The sequence below is a fragment of the Loxodonta africana genome, chromosome 1 (genome assembly GCF_030014295.1).
Source record: "Loxodonta africana isolate mLoxAfr1 chromosome 1, mLoxAfr1.hap2, whole genome shotgun sequence".
Lineage (NCBI taxonomy): Eukaryota > Metazoa > Chordata > Mammalia > Proboscidea > Elephantidae > Loxodonta > Loxodonta africana.
The window spans coordinates 135,253,545-135,272,929 of NC_087342.1; the positions used below are offsets into that span (position 1 = coordinate 135,253,545).

A 19,385-nucleotide genomic window follows, 5' to 3' on the forward strand; every position below is an offset into this window, starting at 1 on the left:
AACTTCAGGCGGATTGGTTATTGTTGTTAGTTGCCGTCAAGTAGATTCTGACTCATGGTGACTCTGTGTGTGCAGAGAAGAACTGCTCTGTAGGGTTTTCAAGGCTGTGACCTTTCGGAAACAGATTGGCAGGCTTGACTTCCGAGGTGCCTCTGGGTGGATTCAAACCACCAACCTTTCTGGCTAGTAGTCGAGCAAGCACTTAGCCATTTGTGTCATCCAGGTTCTTCAAACTCATAACAGGGGTTTTCCAGTTGTAAAATAGAGATCTTCATCGAGGGAAACTGCCCTGGACTATTAGCACGGAAACCTGGTCTCGTCCCGCTTCTGCCTTAATGAGCCTTCCAGTCTCGAACCTGTAATTGAATACTCAGTTGGTCAGTTTCTTTGTTCTAGAAGAGGGCAGTGTCATGCTGTGCCACTTGGAGCCTGAGGTAAAAGACAAAATCAGTAATGCTGATCCTGTCTTTATAGAAAAATTTGATATTTTGTTCATAATTAATATTGAGACATGAAAATATTGTATTAAAACATTGCTTATCTTGATTACTGAATTTTTTGGCAGTCCCTCCGCGGCCCCTTAAATTTGCACCCTAGGTGAGTGTTTCACTCACCTCACCGTAGTCCCGGGCTTCAAAAGGGAATAAAGATACTGTCTCTATTTCTTAGGGATATCCAGGAGGTGAAATGAGATGTGAAAGTAATGTAAACTTTGCTGTAGAAGTGGAAAGGGGTTATTATTTTGTTGAGAGAGTCATAAAATCTGATTATTAAGTATTGCTTGTGAACTAGCCCTACTTCTTACTTTGTTTTGTTTTGGGGCTGCAAAAATTTAACGTACAATAGAGTTGACCAAAGCATCCACCCAAAGGTGCAATTTGATGGCATACTTTTCTGAGAATAGGTGGCTAATTACTTTGGCCCTGACACATTATATACTTAAGTAGGATCAGCATTACCCGATAAGCCTGGTTTGCACATCACCTCTTGAAAGTGACTTGTTAAGCACATTCAGAAATCACATTCATTTTTTTTTTAATATATGTATATTTTTTATTATGTTTTTTTTTTTTTTTATTAACTTTTTTTAAGCTTCAAGTGAGAAATCACATTCATTTTGGGGGAATTCCTAGAAAATATAGTGCTCCCAAACAGTACTTTATAAAAATTACTTAAGTTCCATAATTATATGTTTCTTACCTATTACGTTTGTACTTTTCTTACTAAGAAATATTTGGCTGCTAACAATAGAAAATGGGAATAAAAAAAGGCATAAGCAGGGAAAAGTAGGGGAAAAAATCCTAACCTTAGTGACTGATGATAGATGGATCATTAGATGCTGGCCAGCAGTGCTTGCATGCATAACTCTGTTAAAAGAATATTTCAATAGTAAGATTAAAATAAGTCCTATGTAATATAATTGGCCTATAGTAGAAGAGGATAGGATTTAAGTTCATGAGTTGCAGCTTAGAGCACAGTTTACAGCACTGCCCCTAAATAATATTTCTAGTTGCTGTTGTCAATTTGATCCCATATAGATAGTTTTTAAAAGAGCATAATGCTCAAGGCAGACCTTTTTTATTAGTTAAGCTAAACTATTGTTTGGTTTTAAAAAGACTTCAGGGGATATTTTTGGTTTAAGGTTTAAAGATCATCTCAGGGCAGTAGTTTCAGGAGTTCATCTAACCTTCATGTATCTAGGAATTCAGGAGTTCATGAGAATTTGAAGTTCTGTTCTGTATTTCCCCCTTTTAATCAGGATTCTTCTATGGAATCTTTGATCAAAATGTTCAGTAATGGTAGCTGGCACCATCCAGTTCTCCTGGTCTCATGGCAAAAGAGGCAGCTGTTCATGGAGGCAATTAGCTACACATTCCACATCCTCCTCCTGTTCCTGACTCTCCTTCCTCTGTTGCTCCAGGTGAATAGAGACCAACTCTTGTGCCTTGGATGGCCACCTGCAAGCTTTTAAGACCCCAGGCACTACACATCGAATTAGGTGGCAGAACAGAAGCACTAAACATGTTATTAAGCCAATTAACTGGGATGCCCCATGAAACCATGAGCCTAAACCTCCAAACCAAGAAACCAGATTCCATGAGGTTTTTGGTTATACATAAACAGCCTCAGTAACTATGCTTTTTTTTTTTTCTGTCATTGTTGTAAATATATCTACCATACAACTTCTGCCAGTTCAGCTTTTTATAGGTGTACAACTTATTGACAGCCATTACAATAATCGGCTGGTTAACCCTATGCTTAATGTGATATTTCCATCACTGTTAAATGCCCCCCCCTTTCACCCTCCTTCTCATCTCTGGTAACTGCTAATAAACTTTGTTGCCCATACTTTTGCCTTTTCTTGTCTTTTTATGTAAGTGAGGTCATATAATATTTGTTCTTTTGTGATTGACTGATTTCACTCAGCATGATGTCTTCTAGCTCCATCCATATTGTAGCATGCATCAAGACTTCATTTCTCCTACTGTCTGAGTAGCATTTCATTGTATGTATGTACCACATTTTGTCTATCCATTCACTGTTGATGAGTGTTCAGGTTGTTTTCACCTTTTGGCCATTATGAATAGTGCTGTAATGAGCACTGGTGTACAAGTCTCTGCTTTCAAGTTTTTGGGTATATATCTAGGAGTGGAATTCCTGGGTCCTAGTAGTTCTATTTTTAGTTTTTTTGAGGAACCACCACACTGTTTTCCACAGTTGTACTATTTTGCATTTCTGCCACGAGGGTTCTGGTTTCCCCACATCCTTACCAATATTTGTTATTTTCTGTTTTTTTTTTTAATCTCAGCCATCCTACTGGGAGTGAAATGGTATCTCATTGTGGTTTTGATTTGCATCTCTCTGATAGCTAATGACGCTGAACATCATTTCGTGTGTTTGGTGAAATGTCTATTCAAGTCTTTTGCAAATTTTACAATTGGGTTATGTGTCTTTTTATTGTTAAGTTGTTGAGGTTTTATGTATATTTTGGTTATTAGATTCTTGCCATATATATGGCTTTTGAAGATATGATATTGCTCCAGCCAGTAGCTTGTCTTTTTACTTTTTTGTAGAGTCTTTAATTTTTTGGGGCCCCATTTATTTATTTTGTTTTTTGCTCTTTGTACTTTTACTATTATATTTGATAATCCGTTATTAAAAGCTGGACCTGACAGCGTTGCCCCTGCCTTTTCTCCTAAGAACTTTATCATTTTAGTTTGCACAAGTGTGATTTAATTGAATCAGAAATACTTTCGAGGTTTCAGTACAATTTCAAACATACCTTTAATAGAGATGACTGTCTTAAATTTCTAAAGTTTATTTTGAAAATTTGTCTTTATTATTTTTAGTAACTGAAATTATTAACCAAGTAAATTAGGATAAATACTATTGTATTGTCTCAGTTTCTTTAAGGCAATTAATCTCCCGGAAAAGTCGAAATGGCTGTAGACAGCCCAGTTAGAATAAGTAATCCATTTATTGTCTACCAAAGATGTTTTTGAGCATGCCTTTCTCATGTACCCTGGTCAGAGAACTATCACCTATTTTTACCTTTATGCACACACAGAATAGAATTTCAGCATAACTGAGAAACAACAATGCCCAGCTCAGAGGTTGATTGATATTTCATTGATCAGAGCCCCTTGATACTGTTGACTCCAGACTATCGTCCTGCTGTCAGACAGTCTCTAGCTGTGGGAACTTTACCTTTCTCCGGCAAGTTACTAAGTCATCTTTTCAACAGAGGAGGGTCAGAGAATTTGTGGACGTATTTTAAAACCACCACACCAGGGCTTTTCTTAGAACAGTATAGCTCATTTTGCATTTGAATCTCAGCTAGCGACCTGGGACAATTTCTTTAACTCCTCTAAGCGCATGCTTCCTTATCGGTAAATTGGTGTTAGTAAGAGTTCCCACATGAGGGACTGTTGTAGGGTAAAATGATATAAAAAGCACACGTAAACTTCTAGTCTTTTTAATAGGTCTCTAGTTGTATTAATTGTAAATAGCAGTAGTAAAAGTGGCAACACCATCCTTTGCAAAACTGACCTGAGGTAAGTGAGTTGCAAGAAGAGAGAGCATCTTAGTGAGAAAAGAGCTTGAGAGAATACAAGAAGAAAACAAATCCTATGGAGATATGCATTTCACCGTTTGACTGCCTCAGATGAGGTGAGGCATGGTGTCTTAGTCATCTAGTGCTACTATAACAGAAATACCACAAGTGGATGGCTTTAACAAAGAGGAGATTATTCTCTTACAGTCTAGGAGGCTACAAGTTCGAATTGAGGGCACCGGCTCCAGGGGAAGGCTTTCTCTGTCGGCTCTGGAGGAAGGCCCTCGTCATCAGTCTTCCCTTGGAATTGGAGCTTCTCAGCATGGGAACCTCAGGTCCAAGGGAGGCACTTTGCTCCCAAGGACTGCTTTCTTGGTGGTATGAGGTTCCCATGTCTCTCTGCTCGCTTCCCTCTTTTATATCTCAAAAGAGATTGGTTTGAGATACTAATCTTGTAGATCTCATCAATATAACTGCCGCTAATCCATCTTATTACATCATAATGATAGGATTTATGACACATAGGGAAATCACATTAGAAGATAAAATGGTAGACAGTCATACAATCATACAAAGGAACCATGACCTAGCCAAGTTTACAGATATTTTGGGGGGGACACAGTTCAGTCCATGACACATAGAAAAGAAATATTTGTTTGTATACTGGCCCACAGTAACTGTTAGTGAGGAAGAATTTGCACTTGGATAGGAAATGGCAACGTGATTATTGCTAAGGGAGAGTTGTGGGCTGTGTGTCCTGCGTTGCAGGAACCCGGGGATTTAATTGGAGAGCAAACTATAGGATGTTAAATGAGAAAAACGAATTGTTAAACTTTGGAATTACCTAGGAATAGCAAATTTTTCAACATTGTGATTATAAGTTTTCTATTCTAACTTATGGCTAAAACATTGTTGAGGTAATATAATGAGACTTTGGTATGTCTGATCTTGCCCCCTCCCAGCTACCTCTGAACAGTGTAAATGAGATTTATGAACTACGTGTAACTGGTCGTGCTGAAGATGAGATTTTATTCTCTAACACTACGCTCCTATCATTTGAGACGAAGAGAATGTCCGTCTTCATTCAAACAGACAAGCCCCTATACAAGCCAAAAGAAGAAGTGAAGTTTCGTGTTCTTACACTCTTCTCAGATTTCAAGCCTTACAAAACTTCTTTAAGCATTGTCATTAAGGTAAGTTCCAGACAGAAATGAGGCAAGGAGTTCAAGCTATCTTACTGGAGCTCTCCTGGAAGCTCACGTGTGTGGTTGACTCTGGAATATCTTAAAACTCACCTAAACTAAGCTTCCCTCCCCACCTGGGAATCATCTCTAAAAAGGGAGGAGTTAGAGCATCGTGGTTAAGAACTTGGGCTCCTAAGTTGGCCTGCTTGAGTTCCAGTCCTGAAGTCTTCACTGATGTATTCATTTGTTGAATGTTTACTGAATTTCTATGGTCCAGACACTGGGGGTCCAGTCTGGGCAGTGAACAGAACAGATTAAGTCCCTACTCACATCAAGCTTATACTTCAGTGAGTAGGGGAGAGACAGACAATAAACACAAATATGCGTGTGTATGCGTGGGTATATATATATAATAAATACTAAGAAGAAAATAAAGTGAGATAAAGGTACAGGTGTGTATGTATTTGTGTGGGTGTGTGTATGAGAGAGAGCGGGTTTGTACTTGATATATATATATTTTTTTTTATACAGAACAAGAAATTTTATTATCTTGAGTGCTGGTGCATAACAAATACAAAATTAGAGGAGGAGACAGAGGGAAACTTCAGAGTCTGAGGTGGATTTCTGGGCAGGTTTAAAACCTTTAAAATGTGGATAGCATAATTGTTCATAGTGTCTTTCAGATGTACAGCTTTCCTTTTACATGACTTTTTCAGTTACAATTCTTACAAAGTTCAACAAAAATTTTTTGCCTGTCAAATTAAGTGAAACACAGAGAAGGAGTAAAATGGACTTTTTCCTACTGTATAAGGATGTTAGGAATTGTTTTCTTTGTACTTTCACATACATAATAATGTCTAAATTTTTTAATTAAGGAGGTGTTAATTTTTGAGTTTTTAAAATGGTCACGACATGGATTTTCTTGAATTATAGATCGTAGGAGCTTTCTAAACGAAAAGATACGTGTATAAGAAAATTTAAGAGGCCCTTGGAAACACATTTAAAGTTATATTATCGTTGTTATTAGGTACCATCGAGTGGGTTCCGACTCCTAGCGACCCTATGTACAACAGCGTGAAACACTGCCCCATCTTGTGCCATGCTCACAATCGTTATGTTTGAGCCCATTGTTGCAGCCACTGTATCAGTCCATCTCGTTGAGGGTCTTCCTCTTTTTCACTGACCCTCTACCAAGTGTGATGTTCTTCTCCAGGGACTGATCCCTCCTGATAACATGTCCAAAGTATGTGAGACGTAGTTCTTGCCATCTTTGCTTCTAAGGAGCATTCTGGTTGAACTTCTTTCAAGACAGATTTGTTCGTTCTTTTGGCAGTCCATGGTATATTCAATAGTCTTTACCAATTCCACAATTCAAAGGCATCTATTCTTCTTCAGTCTTCCTTAATCATCATCTAAAGCTTTTGCATATGTATGAGGTGATTGAAAACATCATGGCCTGGGTCAGGTGCACCTTAGTCTTCAAGGTGACATCTTTGCTTTTCAACACTTTAAAGAAATTTTTTGCAGCAGTTTTGCCCAATGCAATGCATCTTTTGATTTCTTCACTGCTGCTTCCATTCGTGTCGATTGTGGATTCAAGTAAAATGAAATCGTTGACAACTTCAGTCTTTTCTCCGTTTATCATGATGTTCCTTATTGGTCCAGTTGTGAGGATTTTTGTTTTCTTTATGTTGAGGTGTAACACATACTGAAGGCTGTGGTCTTTGGTCTTCATCAAGTCCTCTTCACTTTCAGCAAGCAAGGTGTGTCATCTGTATAACGTAAATTATTAATGAGTCTTCCTTCAGTCTTAATGCTGCGTTCTTCTTCATATAGTCCAGCTTCTCGAATTAATGTGCTCAGCATACAGATTGAATAGGTATGTTGAAAGGATACAACCTTGACACACACCCTTCCTGACTTTAAATCACGCAGCATCCCCTTGTTCTGTTCGAACCACTGCCTCTTGATCCATGTACAGGTTCCTCATGAGCACAATTAAATGTTCTGGAATTCCCATTTTTTGCAATGTTATCCATAATTTATTATGCTCCACACAGTCAAAAGCCTTTCCATAGTCAATAAAACACGGGCAAATATCTTTCTAGTATTGTCTGTTTTCAGCCAGGGTCCATCTGACTTCAGCAATGATGTCCCTTGTTCCATGTCCTCTTCTGAATCCAGCTTGAATTTCTGGCAGTTCCCTGTCAGTTATACTGTGGAACCTGCTTTTGAATGATCTTCAACAAAATTTTGCTTGTGTGTGATATTAATGATATTGTTCAGTAATTTCTGTGTTTGGTTAGATCACCTTTCTTGGGAATAGGCATAAATATGGATCTCTTCTAGTCAGTTGGCCAGATAGCTGTCTTTCAAATTTCTTGGCATAGACAAGTGAGCACTTCCAGTGCTGTATCTGTTTGTTGAAGCCTCTCGATTGGTATTCTGTCAATCCCTGGAGCCTTGTTTTTCACCAGTGCCTTCGGTGCAGCTTGGACCTCTTCCTTCAGTACTGTAGGTTCCTGATCATATGCTGCCTCCTGAAATGGTTGAACGGCGACCAGTTCTTTTTGGTATAGTGACTGTGTATTCCCTCTGTCTTCTTTTGATGCTTCCTGCATTGTTTAATATTTTCCCTGTGGAACCCTTCACTATTGCAACTTGAGGCTTCGATTTTGTCTTCAGTTCTTTCAGGTTGAGAAATGCCAAGTGCATTCTTCCCTTTTGGTTTTCTATTTCCAGGTCTTTGTACATGTCATTATAATACTTTGTCTTCTCGAGCCGCCCTTAAAAATCTTCTGTGCAGCTCTTTTACTTCATCATTTCTTCCTTTTGCTTTAGCTACTTGACGTTCAAGAGCAAGTTTCAGAGTCTCTTCTGACATCCATTTTTGTCTTTTCTTTCTTTCCTGTCTTTTTAATGACCTTTTGCTTTCTTAATGTATTGTGTCCTTGGTGCTATTCTACAACTCATCTGCTCTTCAGTCATTAGTGTTCAGCGTGTCACATCTATTCTTGAGATGGTCTCTAAATTCAGGTGGAATATACTCAAGGTGGAATAGTCTAATTTTCTTCAGCTTCATCTTGAACTTGCATATGAGCAACTGGTGGTCTGTTTCACTGTTGGCCCCTAGCCTTGTCCTGACTGATGATATTGAGCTTCTCCATTGTCTCTTTCAGACTACAGATGTAGTTGATTTGATTCCTGTGTATTCCATCTTGCGAGGTCCACATGTATAGCTGCCATTTATGTTGGTGAAAAAAGATATAGCACATGTGATACAGACTTCTTTTTGGGTTTGCTCATTCTTTTAGGATACTGAAGAAAACTCAATGCATGTTACACTAATAATTTAGCCTTTGGTAATTTAAAGACATCGTGTGTCCCAGTTGGGCTTTTTGGTTATTTTTTCTCATCATATGGTTAATATCATTGGGTGCTTTTATTGGCAGTTTGTCTTGGTCTTGCCTCGTTCTTGCAAAACCAGGCCTTACAGTGATGTGGATATGAAAGATATTTTCCCCAATGCAAGGAAAATAATCTGGATCGGTAACAAAGACAAAGGCAAGGTGTTTCAGCACATTATTGAAAACAGGTTTCAACGGTCCTGAGATTCTTTTTCTTTCTTAACAGTTCTCTTCCCTTTTCACAACTGTGCAGTCACTGTCCTATTCGCTTCTGTTCTGCAAACAGTCTTTTTTTGAAGATCAACTTTTTCATTGGCACAGAACTTTTCTGAGTGAACTCCCAAAATAATGGAATTTTGGGTCTCTCCTTAAGTAGTTTTCTCCTCTTTTAACAGCATTTACCTACTCTATCAATAATCTCATCACAGCTGATATCTTCGGTCAGACGATTGACAACCATAACTGAAAAAAGCTCTTCTGTAAAAACTAACTGATCAAACAGGGTCTTCTCATAATGCATCTGAAGCCTGTCATCTCAGACTGCTTCTCTTGCTCTGGATGTTCTCAGAAACATCTTGTTGGCTTCTTCAAGGGCTGCACCACTGAGCTACTCCTTTTCCGGACAGTTGTTAGTTGTCCTCCCGGTCATCTAATTCCTTGCCCTCGTCCTTGCTCTCAAAGTCTGGGGCCGAAATCTGGCCTTTTTGCTCCCCATGGCTGGGACTGTTAGCAAGGTCCCCTGCCCCCCTGTCATTGCCTGGGCCTCCTCCTCCTCCATTGGTCCTTCCTCCTTGAGCTGTGGCATGGGTCCCCATTGCAGGAGGGGCTTGGGAACGGCTCCCAGTTTCCACTGCCTACCTCCTTCTGTGGAAGGTCATTTTTGCCAGGCATCCCATCCATTTGCAGGTCATCGCTCTCCTCTTACAGTTCGGACAGCTTGGACATTTTGGCCATGGCTCAAGCTGCTCAAATGCTTGCAAAGCATTTTCAGCAAGCTCACAAATACCTGTGCTAGCTATTTTCAATAGAGTGGTCAGGGAAGAATTATTTCAGCAGAGACCTAAAGGAAACCAAAGAATGAGCCCATACAAACAGAGGGAACAGCATGTGCAAAGGCTCTGAGGTGGGAGCTTGTTTGGTACATTGAAGTACAATGAGCTGGCCAGTGCCCTGAAGCCCAGAGAGTGAAAGAACAAATATCAGAAGCTCAGGGAGATGGTTTGAGGGGTGGTATATACAGGGTCTTGAAGGCTATGATAAGGATTTTGGATTTTACTCTGAGTAGAATGAGAAGTCATCGGAGAATTCTGAGGAGAGGCGTGAAATGATCTTAACATTTTTAAAAGGATCAGCCTGTGTGCTCCAAAAATAATAGATTCCAGCTATGTGACCTTGGGAAAATTAATCTCCCTGAGCCTCAGTTTCCTTATCTATAAATGAGTTAATAATAATAATTCACAAAGCTATTGTGAGGATTAAGTGAGATGATTTAAATAGAGCACTTAGAACTGAGCCTGACACGTAGGAAGTGCTCATCAATCATTAGCTGCTATTATTATTATTATAGAAATTCCTTTTGACAGGTGGACATTTGGCCTGTGGTGCTTCAGTACCCCTATAATCTGGAGGCAGCGTGGTTAGCAGACTAAGTGCTTTCCTTTGAGAATCAAGTTGAAGACAATTGGGATCTAACTGGGCCTGGTTTTCAGCATTTAAACTGAGGACAGTTCTAGATGTGGGTGACCAACTCATCCCAGTTTGCCTGAGATTCTTCTGGTTTTAAAACTGAAATTCCCTTAGCCCCGAGACGGTTGGTTACTCTAAATGCTCTGATGAATAATATAATATGGAAAGTAAATTTAGGCTTTTTAGTTCAGTATCTTCCTATGATTTTTAGGTTCTTAGTTGTTATAAATTAAAAAGAAAACCACGCAAATAAGCATGTACACGTATAACTTTAAACAAACGTGTTTGTAACAAGTACCACATTGTTTAGCATGGTGCTCAATGCATATTTCTTGAATTAGTATTATTTCAAAGTTGGCAGCTCTGTGATTTTCTGCATCTGCTATGTATTGGAATGTTTATAAAGCAGTTGACATAGTAAATATAATTTCTAAATTGATGATACTCTCAGAGCAGGGTTGAACTGACTCCATTCATACCATCCTTGCTCCTTTACCCACATATATGGAGCACTTACTATATGCTAGAAACTGTGCATAAAACAGGATTTAGAAGTAAACTTCTGCCAATCTCTGGCCTTTTACATTCCATCTGCCTTCTTCTGCCTCAGGCAAATAAGAATCCCCAGTGGATAAATTGCCTGTTCCATGCATTAACCCAGAACTAACCTGGCTGAGAAGCCCTGGTGGTGCAGTGGTTAAGATCTCGGCTGCTAACCAAAAGGCTGGCAGTTTGAATCCACCAGCTGCTCCTTGGAAACCCTTCAGGGTAGCTCTACTCTGTCCTGTAGGGTTGCTATGAGTTGAAATTGACTTGACAATGATGAGTATTTTGGGATCCAGCTGACTCTGGACAGCTGGTCTGTGTGTTCTTTAGTTTTGCCTGTCTATCCTGCTTTGGAAACCCTGGTGGTGTAGTGGTTAAGTGCTACGGCTGCTAACCAAAAGGTCGGCAGTTCAAATCCACCAGGCGCTCCTTGGAAACTCTATGAGGCGGTTCTACTCTGTCCCATAAGGTCTCTATGAGTTGCAATCAACTTAACGGCAATGGGTTTTTTTTTTAGTTTTATTCTGCTTTAGTGTCTGTCTTTGAAACCTTTGATTTGTAGGTTCTTTGGGCTCTTATCTCCAATTCTGGACTTTGTTTACCACAGTCAGTCTTCCCTGAAGTGCTCAGAAAGGCTCTCTTCTTGGTCAGGAGAGGAGAGTTTAGACTTTCCACAGGAACCCTGTTTGGGAACACTGAATGTGGGGTAGCCATGCTCTGCTTTCTGCACTTAGCCAATAAGACTTGGATATGAACTCAGGTCTGCAGGTAGCTTCTTCCTGCCATGTAACTTGCAGATGCCAGGTCAGCATTGATACACATGCCTCACATATCTGATATGCCTCCACCTGAAAACAGTTCACCAGACTTAGATGTTTCCTACATCTTTCAGTGTGGAATAATTAGTTTCTTGCAAAACTTCACAGAAAAAAGTAAGACTTAGCCTAATAAACGCCCCTGACTGGGACAGAGTTGTACGCCCGAGTGCAGCACCACCTGCAGGCTAATACGAAGAAATGCATTTGAGAGCTACGATGTCAACTTTTTGGGACCATCCTGCCCAGCCAATAATGGCTGTTAGATGTAGCTAAGCTATTGACCATTATATTCAGGGATGCTCATTGTTTCTTGAGGATATCACTGGGTATTATTCATTTTGCATGCCCCAGTAACTGACCTCAGGAAGGAAAGGGGTTTCTGAGGCCTTCCGATGATGGAAAACATGGCCTACTTCTGCTCTAATTCTGGCCTTTTCCAGCCAGCCTGGTCAAACACTATGGAAATAAGTGCCTCTGACATTGTGATGGCAGCTAGCATGACTGGCTTCTACCCTGACCTGTCTTCTTCAAGAAATTGCTCCTGGTAGAGATAGCAACCTTGTATGGGAACAGGGTATTTGTCATTGGCCTGGGGTTATATCCTGTGATTGTGCCCTAACCATTCTGGCCTGGCATGGTAAAGGCTAACCCAGAACCTTGGCCCTGGCCAGGGAGGGAGCCACCTTGTTTAAGTGATTTGACTTCTCTGAATCCACTTGCAGAGCAGACATCTTGCACAAAATCCATGACTCCAGAGAGTGGCAGAAATACTCCTTGCAGACAGTCTTCTAGCCAGGGAATTTACTGTTTAAGCAAGTTTGGCACAGGTAGCAGGCCCTGTGCTATGCTGAGACCCCTGAGAGAGAGCCAGAGCCATCCAGAAGTAACTGAAGGGGCGGGAAGGGCCACTACTTCAGCATCTTCTGCATGCAGCTGCTGTGGCTGTGACAGGAAGCATCATTCACATCGTGTGTGACTGTCCTATGTGCATCCCAGCAAGAGATGACCACATGCAAATGCTGGGCTCTGCTGTGATGCTAAGCCTATTTCAATGGCCCATTCCGATCCTGAGTGTGCTCTGTAAATATTTCTGGTGTTTCTGCATACTCTGTGTCTTCTTTACTGGTGGTGGTTAGACCTAGGTCCAAAACAGGCTTGGGAAACCAGAAGGATTATATCACCCCACCAGATCCTCCAGGTGCAAAATCATCAAAGATTTCACTTGGGCTTCCTTCATTCTTAGCGGCATGATACCACCTGTGACAAATGTACACCAAAATAATACAGCAGCAGAACGTGAACACCTTCCCTACACTTTAGGTAACACTGTGAATTATTTTTTTAAATCTTTGTCATTCTAACAGAAGAAAAATGGTATATCATCGTTTTAATATGCATTTCCTTAATTACTAGATTGAACACTTTATATGTTTATTAACTGTTCCTATTTCTTCCTTTGTTCCCAAGCCTCTAAACTCCACAGTCCTCCCATGCAGTCTGCTTTGGCAGACACAGCAGCACCAACTGCTGGTTACAATGCCTGTCCTAGGAGTATGCCAGCAGTGACCTGCTTATTCTTGAGTTGGTGACAGTCTTTCTTTTTAACAATTAGTTTCTGGCTTAATAGACTACTGCCTACCCAGTTCTCAGCATTGTGCTCACCGCTAACTTTCACTTTCTTCCCCACTCCGGGAGAGAGGTTTCTCCTGGCTTCTAATAACTGGGCCAACTCACTACCTCTGGCCAAAGGATGGAGAATAAGAACAAGGGAAAGTATTTGATCTCTGCTTTCAGGAGTTCACACTGTAGTGGGAATAAAGACCACGTAACTGATGAGTATCTTAAACAGTTATAGGTACTAAGGCAAGCTCTGGGTATACTAGGTGCTCTCCAGAGATGGGCCATCTCTGCCTGTTGAAGACAGTACAGAACATAGGAGGCTGGAGCTTAGTTCACTGGTTGGACAAGGAAAGAAGAGATTTCATGCAGCAATCACAGAGGCCTAGGTGCATGGGTTTCTGGGGGGTGAACTGCAGACAAATTTGTATGTTTGGAGAAAGATGAGCCTAGAAATGTAGATGAAATCAGATTACTAAGGGCCTTGTAAACCATGCAGAGGAGTGTGGGCTTTATTCTGTAACAAACAAAAGCTGGGATTATCTAGTGGTCTTGTATAATGATCATAAAACCAAAAAACCAAACCCAGTGCCGTTGAGTCAATTCTGACTCATAGCAACCCTGTAGGACAGAGTAGAACTGCCCCATAGAGTTTCCAAGAAGCGCCTGGTGGATTCAAACTGCCAACCCTTTGGTTAGCATCTGTAGCACTTAACCACTACACCACCAGGGTTTCCATAATGATCATAAAAAAAAAAATGATCATAGCCAATGTTTATTTGCAGCTTATTGTATAACAGGAACTGTGTCAGGTATTTCAACCACTTTAGCTCATACACAGATTTGTGTTTTAAATGGATAACACTGTTGGCAGTGGGGAAGATGTATCAGAAGGGGCAGGACTGGAGGAAAGGGATTAGTTGCAGTAGTTCAAAAAGAGGATGGTAGCTGTGAGGATGGAAGTTGGGTGGCAAATTGGAGAGATATTAAAGAGAGAGTTGACAGGACTAGAACGTGAGAGAGGAGTGTGGGATGACTGCTGGTTTGGCTTAGATGACCATTGCAGGAAGGATCTTTGTCTGGGAGACTATAGGAAGACTGAAGTATTTTCCTTGTACCACCTTGGTTAAACATCTCTCTCATATACTTTTGTTAAATAAAAGACAGATATGAGTTTGTATCCTGAATTCCATCATGTACTGGTGCTGTAGTAGTGGGCAGTGTCAGTCGCTTACAGTTACCGAGTGCTTACCTAACCTCTCCAGGCCTCAGTTTTCTCAGCTATAAAAGGAGGATAATCCTGCCCTGAAGGGGAATTGTAACAAAGACAATGCAGAGTGCCGGGCACATAGTGGCCTTTAATGAATGGGACCTGTTATCATTAGAGTGAATTTTCTTCTCAAAACAACAACGATAACAACATCACAGGTTTAGTGATATACCCGTTCTAGTGTTTCATGTAGTAGGAAATTTGGTGCCAGGAATTTTAAGGTGGAGCAAAATCAAGATGTTGTTGAGAGAAATATGAGAAAATAAGAAATTCTTGATTGTCCTCATTGTCACAATAGTTCCAACATTTTCCAAAAACTGTCTTTGTGCCATATTTTGGGAAAAGTTCTAGACATGCCTGGGAGTGCTTCAAGGCATCAGCCATAACTAAATAGGATATGTATATACGTGGGCAAACTTTATATAATTAATGTGTATGGTTTTCATTTTAGGACCCCAAATCAAATTTGATCCAACAGTGGCTGTCAGAACAGAATAATCTTGGAGTTGTTTCCAAAACTTTTCAGTTGTCTTCCCATCCAATACTCGGTGACTGGTCCATTCAAGTTCAAGTAAATGTGAGTATTAATGTATTTTTTTGGGTAATGCTAAAATGGCTTCAATAATTCAAGTGGGGAAATGGCTACAGTCGTCTATTCAATGAACAACAAAAAAAATTATGAAAATCTAGATCATGTAAGAGCTTTATTTTTAACTTACTGCGGGATTAGCCTTCATTATGACATATTAAAGTTTTAATCATTTTCTTTTTCTATAATATAATGTTTGAAGGTTAATCCATTTTGGCATTTTAGTATAAAATTGATTAAATAAGTGTTTTCAAAAAAACATGTATTGCATGCATTGAGTATTTTAAAACTAAGTAATGAACTAAAAAAAAGCAATGAATATATAGCTATTATTTGGCAAATTTTATGTCTCAGAATGACTCTTGATAAGTAATTGGACTAACATACTTTAATTATCTTTGCTTTAATAAACAGTGACTTTAAATAGCCTTCCGTCTCCCAATCTTTCGTTCTCCTCAACTCTTCCACCTACTTCCTATATTTGCTGCCAACTCATGCAACTCTGAGATCTAATAGGGAAGAGACATTAAAATGCCATATTTCCCTTTGTGCCTCAGGTTTTCTCCTGTGCATCTCATTTTTTGGAAATTTGATGAGTGTAATTGATAAATAAGAGCTTTAAAAAAAGAATTCTATGTGAACAGAGCTTCTTACTATCAATTTTTTTTTTATTGTACTTTAGATGAAGATTTACAGAGCAAATTAGTTTCTTGTCGAACAATTAATACACATATTGTTTTGTGACACTGGTTGCCACCCTCACGACATGTCAACACTTTCCCCTTCTCAACCTTCGGTTCCCTGTTACCAGCTTCCTTGTCCCCTTCTGCCTTCTTGTCCTTGCCCCTGAGCGGATGTGTCCATTTAGTCTTGTTTTGTTTTATGGGCCTGTCTAATCTTTGGCTGAAGGGTGAATCTCAGGAGTGACATAAGTACTGAGTTAAAAGGGTGTCTGGGGGCCATACTCTTGGGGCTTTTCTAGACTCTGTCAGATCAGTAAGTCTGGTCTTTTTTTCGTGAGTTAGAATTTTGTTCTACATTTTTCTCCAGCTCTGCCCGGGACCCTCTATTGTGATCCCTGTCATAGCAGTTAGTGGTGGTAGCTGGACACCATCCAGTTGTGCTGGACTCAGTCAGTCTGCTGGAGGCTGTGGTAGTTGTGGCCCATTAGTCCTTTGGACTAATCTCTCCCTTGTGTCTTTGGTTTTCTTCATTATCCCTTGCTGCTAATGGTGTGGGACCAGTGAAATAACTTAGATGGCCGCTTACAAGCTTTTAAGACCCCAGATGCTACTCACCAAAGTAGGATGTAGAATATTTTCTCCATAAAATATGTTATGCCAGTTGGGCTAAATGTTTCCAAGACCATGGTCCCTACAGCCCTCAGCCAAGCGATTTGGTCCCTCAGGGAGTTTGGATGTGTCTATGAAGCTTCCATGACCTTGCCTTGGTCAGGTTGTACTGACTTCCCCAGTATTGTGTACTGTCTTACCCTTCACCAAAGTTACCACTTATCTATTGCCACTCTCAGTGCTTTGGACTAGATAATTCTTTGTTGGGGGGGGGGGTGGTGTCCTGTGTATTGTAGGATGTTTAGCAACATCTCTGGCCTCTACCCACTGATGGCAGTAGCATCTACCCCCTATACCCTAATTGTGACAGCCAGAAATGTCTCCAGATATTGCAAAATATCCTCTGGGGGGAAATATCTCACTCTCCTTAGTTGAGGACCACTGTATTGAAAGGAATAATCAGTTGTTAGCGTTTAAGACCCCAGGTAATGTAAAGGTATTGATATGTGACCTGCTTTTTACTTGTATTATCACAACAGTCTTGAAAAATAGGTTTTATTATACTCAGTTTCTAGATGAGAGCAGGGAGGGTAGGTTTAGCAGGGTGGCAGGTTCTGAGAGATTAACTGTTTAATGAGGGGTGAACAGCGTGAGTACCAGAGGAGAGAGGGTGATGGAATAGTTGAGAAAGACTTGTGCAAGATGTGACATTGGATTTTGAAAGATTTATGGGATTTCTTGTGTAGCGATTTGTGAACTTGACCAGTCTCATATTGCTTTAATAGGGGAAAAAAAAAAAAAGAAAGATAATGCTTTGAAGAAAATATAGGTGCTTAAAGTGTGAAAAACATTCGCAAGATCTGGCCCTTGTCCACCTCTTCAGCCTTGTCAAGTGCCATTCTTGCGCTTGAACTCTGTGCTTGAGACATATTATATCCTTTCAGTTTCTCAAACTCACTGTCCATATTCCAGAGCCTTCCTACATGCTGTCCTCTCTGCCTGGAATGCTGTTCTGTCTACTGTCATTCCAGCTAATTGCTTTTTACCTTTTGGGCCTCCTCTAAAGTGGCCTAATGGCACTCTGTTTCTCTCTTGGTTCGTTCATATCACTTTTGGTTGCCTCCAAAATACTGTAGTATTTATAATGGAGACTACAGTGACCGTTTGTGTTGTTTACCCCTGTATCCCCAGGACATGTCACCAAAACTCCATTGCTGTCAGATTCGATTCCGACTCATAGTGACCCTATAGTACAGAGTAGAACTGTCCAGTAGGGTTTCTAACAGCAGCTAGTAGATTCAAACTGCCGACCTTTTGGTTAGCAGCCGCGCTCTTAACCACTGCATCACCAAGGTTTCAGACATATCACCAAAAAAACCAAACCACACGCATTGCCGTGGAGTCGATTCTGACTCATAGCGACCCTAGAAAAAAAAAAAAAGCCAGTAGTTATTAAATGAATGTATGAAAACTATGTAATAGTCATTTGTCTTGAACTAAATATAATTTTATTCTCTGCCACATTCTACAAAGCATTTTTATCCTTTTGGAAACAAGCATATTGACCAGTAACTTATTATTGGTGATGTAATGTTAATTTGGGGCACACATCTAAGAAAAAATAAAGCATTTTGTTAAAAAAAATAAGAGTCCTTCAAGGACCACCAGGGGTCAGTATAATCAAAGAAATGCTGTAAGAGCAAACCTAGACCAGGCTACCCCTTGCTGTCAACTTGATTCCAACTCAAAGCAATCCTATAGGACAAAGTAGAACTGCCCCATAGAGTTTCCAAGGAGCGCCTGATGGATTCAAACTGCTGACCTTTTGGTTAGCAGCTGTAGCTCTTAACCATGAAGGTATCAGGGTTTCCATACCAGGCTAAGTCTCTAGTTTTTGTAGCGGTTAGGAGCTTGTCTGTTACCCAAAAGGTCAGCAGTTCGAATCCACCAGCTGCTCTTGAAACCCTAGGGGGCAGTTCTACTCTGTCCTATGGGGTCCCTGTGAGTTGGAATCAACTCGATGGCAGGGGGTTTTGCTTCTTTTTTTTTTTTTTTGGACTCCTGCACAGCATTAAAGGACCAAATGTTGTTTATTATTAAACTGCTGTTCTTTCAGTGAAATCCTGGTGGCGTAGTAGTTAAGTGCTATGGCTGTTAACCAGAAGGTTGGCAGTTCGAATCTACCAGGTGCTCCTTGGGAACTCTGTGGGGCAGTTCTACTCTGTCCTATAGGGTCGCTATGAGTTGGAATTGACTCAACGGCATTGAGTTTGGTTTTGGTTCTTTCAGCAGTGAAAAATGACTATGAGAGAAATATATTTATTTATTTTTAAATAGTCCACTAGTATAGACTGTATTTTTATACTTCTAAGGCAGTGAGCATTCTCAGTGTAAAACACAGGGAGGGGAAAATTTTATTTTCAGAGGAGTGTTTTGAAATCCCATTTTTTTGTCTAGAAAAAATATGGAATAATCTTAGTATTACTGAAGGGAAATGTATGTAAAAAATACAAGCCTGATCAGTCCTTTGGTTTGTAGTGACCCCGCAGATGATTCTTTAGTCACCCTTTCCACTAGCTCAGGGAGAGCAGTCCTTTAGACGAAACACAGTAGTTGGGCTCCTTGTCGTTTCTCCTATTGTAATATGTTTATTTGTAGAATAAAAATAAATGAGTCATTTATTATCCTTTCTGGATTTCTTAAATTGCTTTTGAACTTCAGGTATTGCTTTTCACCTTCAGAATTTTTTATTTTTTATTGTAGTTTAGATGAAGGTTTACAGAATGAGCACCAGCCCTCTCCTCACAGGGAAGAGGTGTATTTTTCCGTGTGACAGCTCTCTACAGAAGTGTGTTTCACAAGGTGGTTACACTTCATGTACATTATGGGTTAAGTGGAGAAATGCTCCTTGATTTGATAATT

General features: G+C 40.1%; 1 protein-coding gene and 1 pseudogene across 4 annotated transcripts in view; one reads left to right on the plus strand and one right to left on the minus strand.

Annotated features, from left to right (window-relative positions):
• The window catches only part of CD109 (CD109 molecule), a 227,911-nt gene that overhangs the window by 90,093 nt on the left and 118,433 nt on the right, over positions 1–19,385 (plus strand). For all 4 annotated transcript variants that reach the window (XM_064288035.1, XM_064288033.1, XM_064288038.1 and 1 more), the window contains 2 exons: positions 5,017–5,247; positions 15,034–15,159. In XM_064288035.1, the coding sequence (XP_064144105.1) occupies positions 5,017–5,247; positions 15,034–15,159 (357 nt within the window). The remainder of the gene's footprint in view (positions 1–5,016; positions 5,248–15,033; positions 15,160–19,385) is intronic.
• LOC104845696 (EP300-interacting inhibitor of differentiation 1-like) lies at positions 7,633–9,599 on the minus strand (annotated as a pseudogene).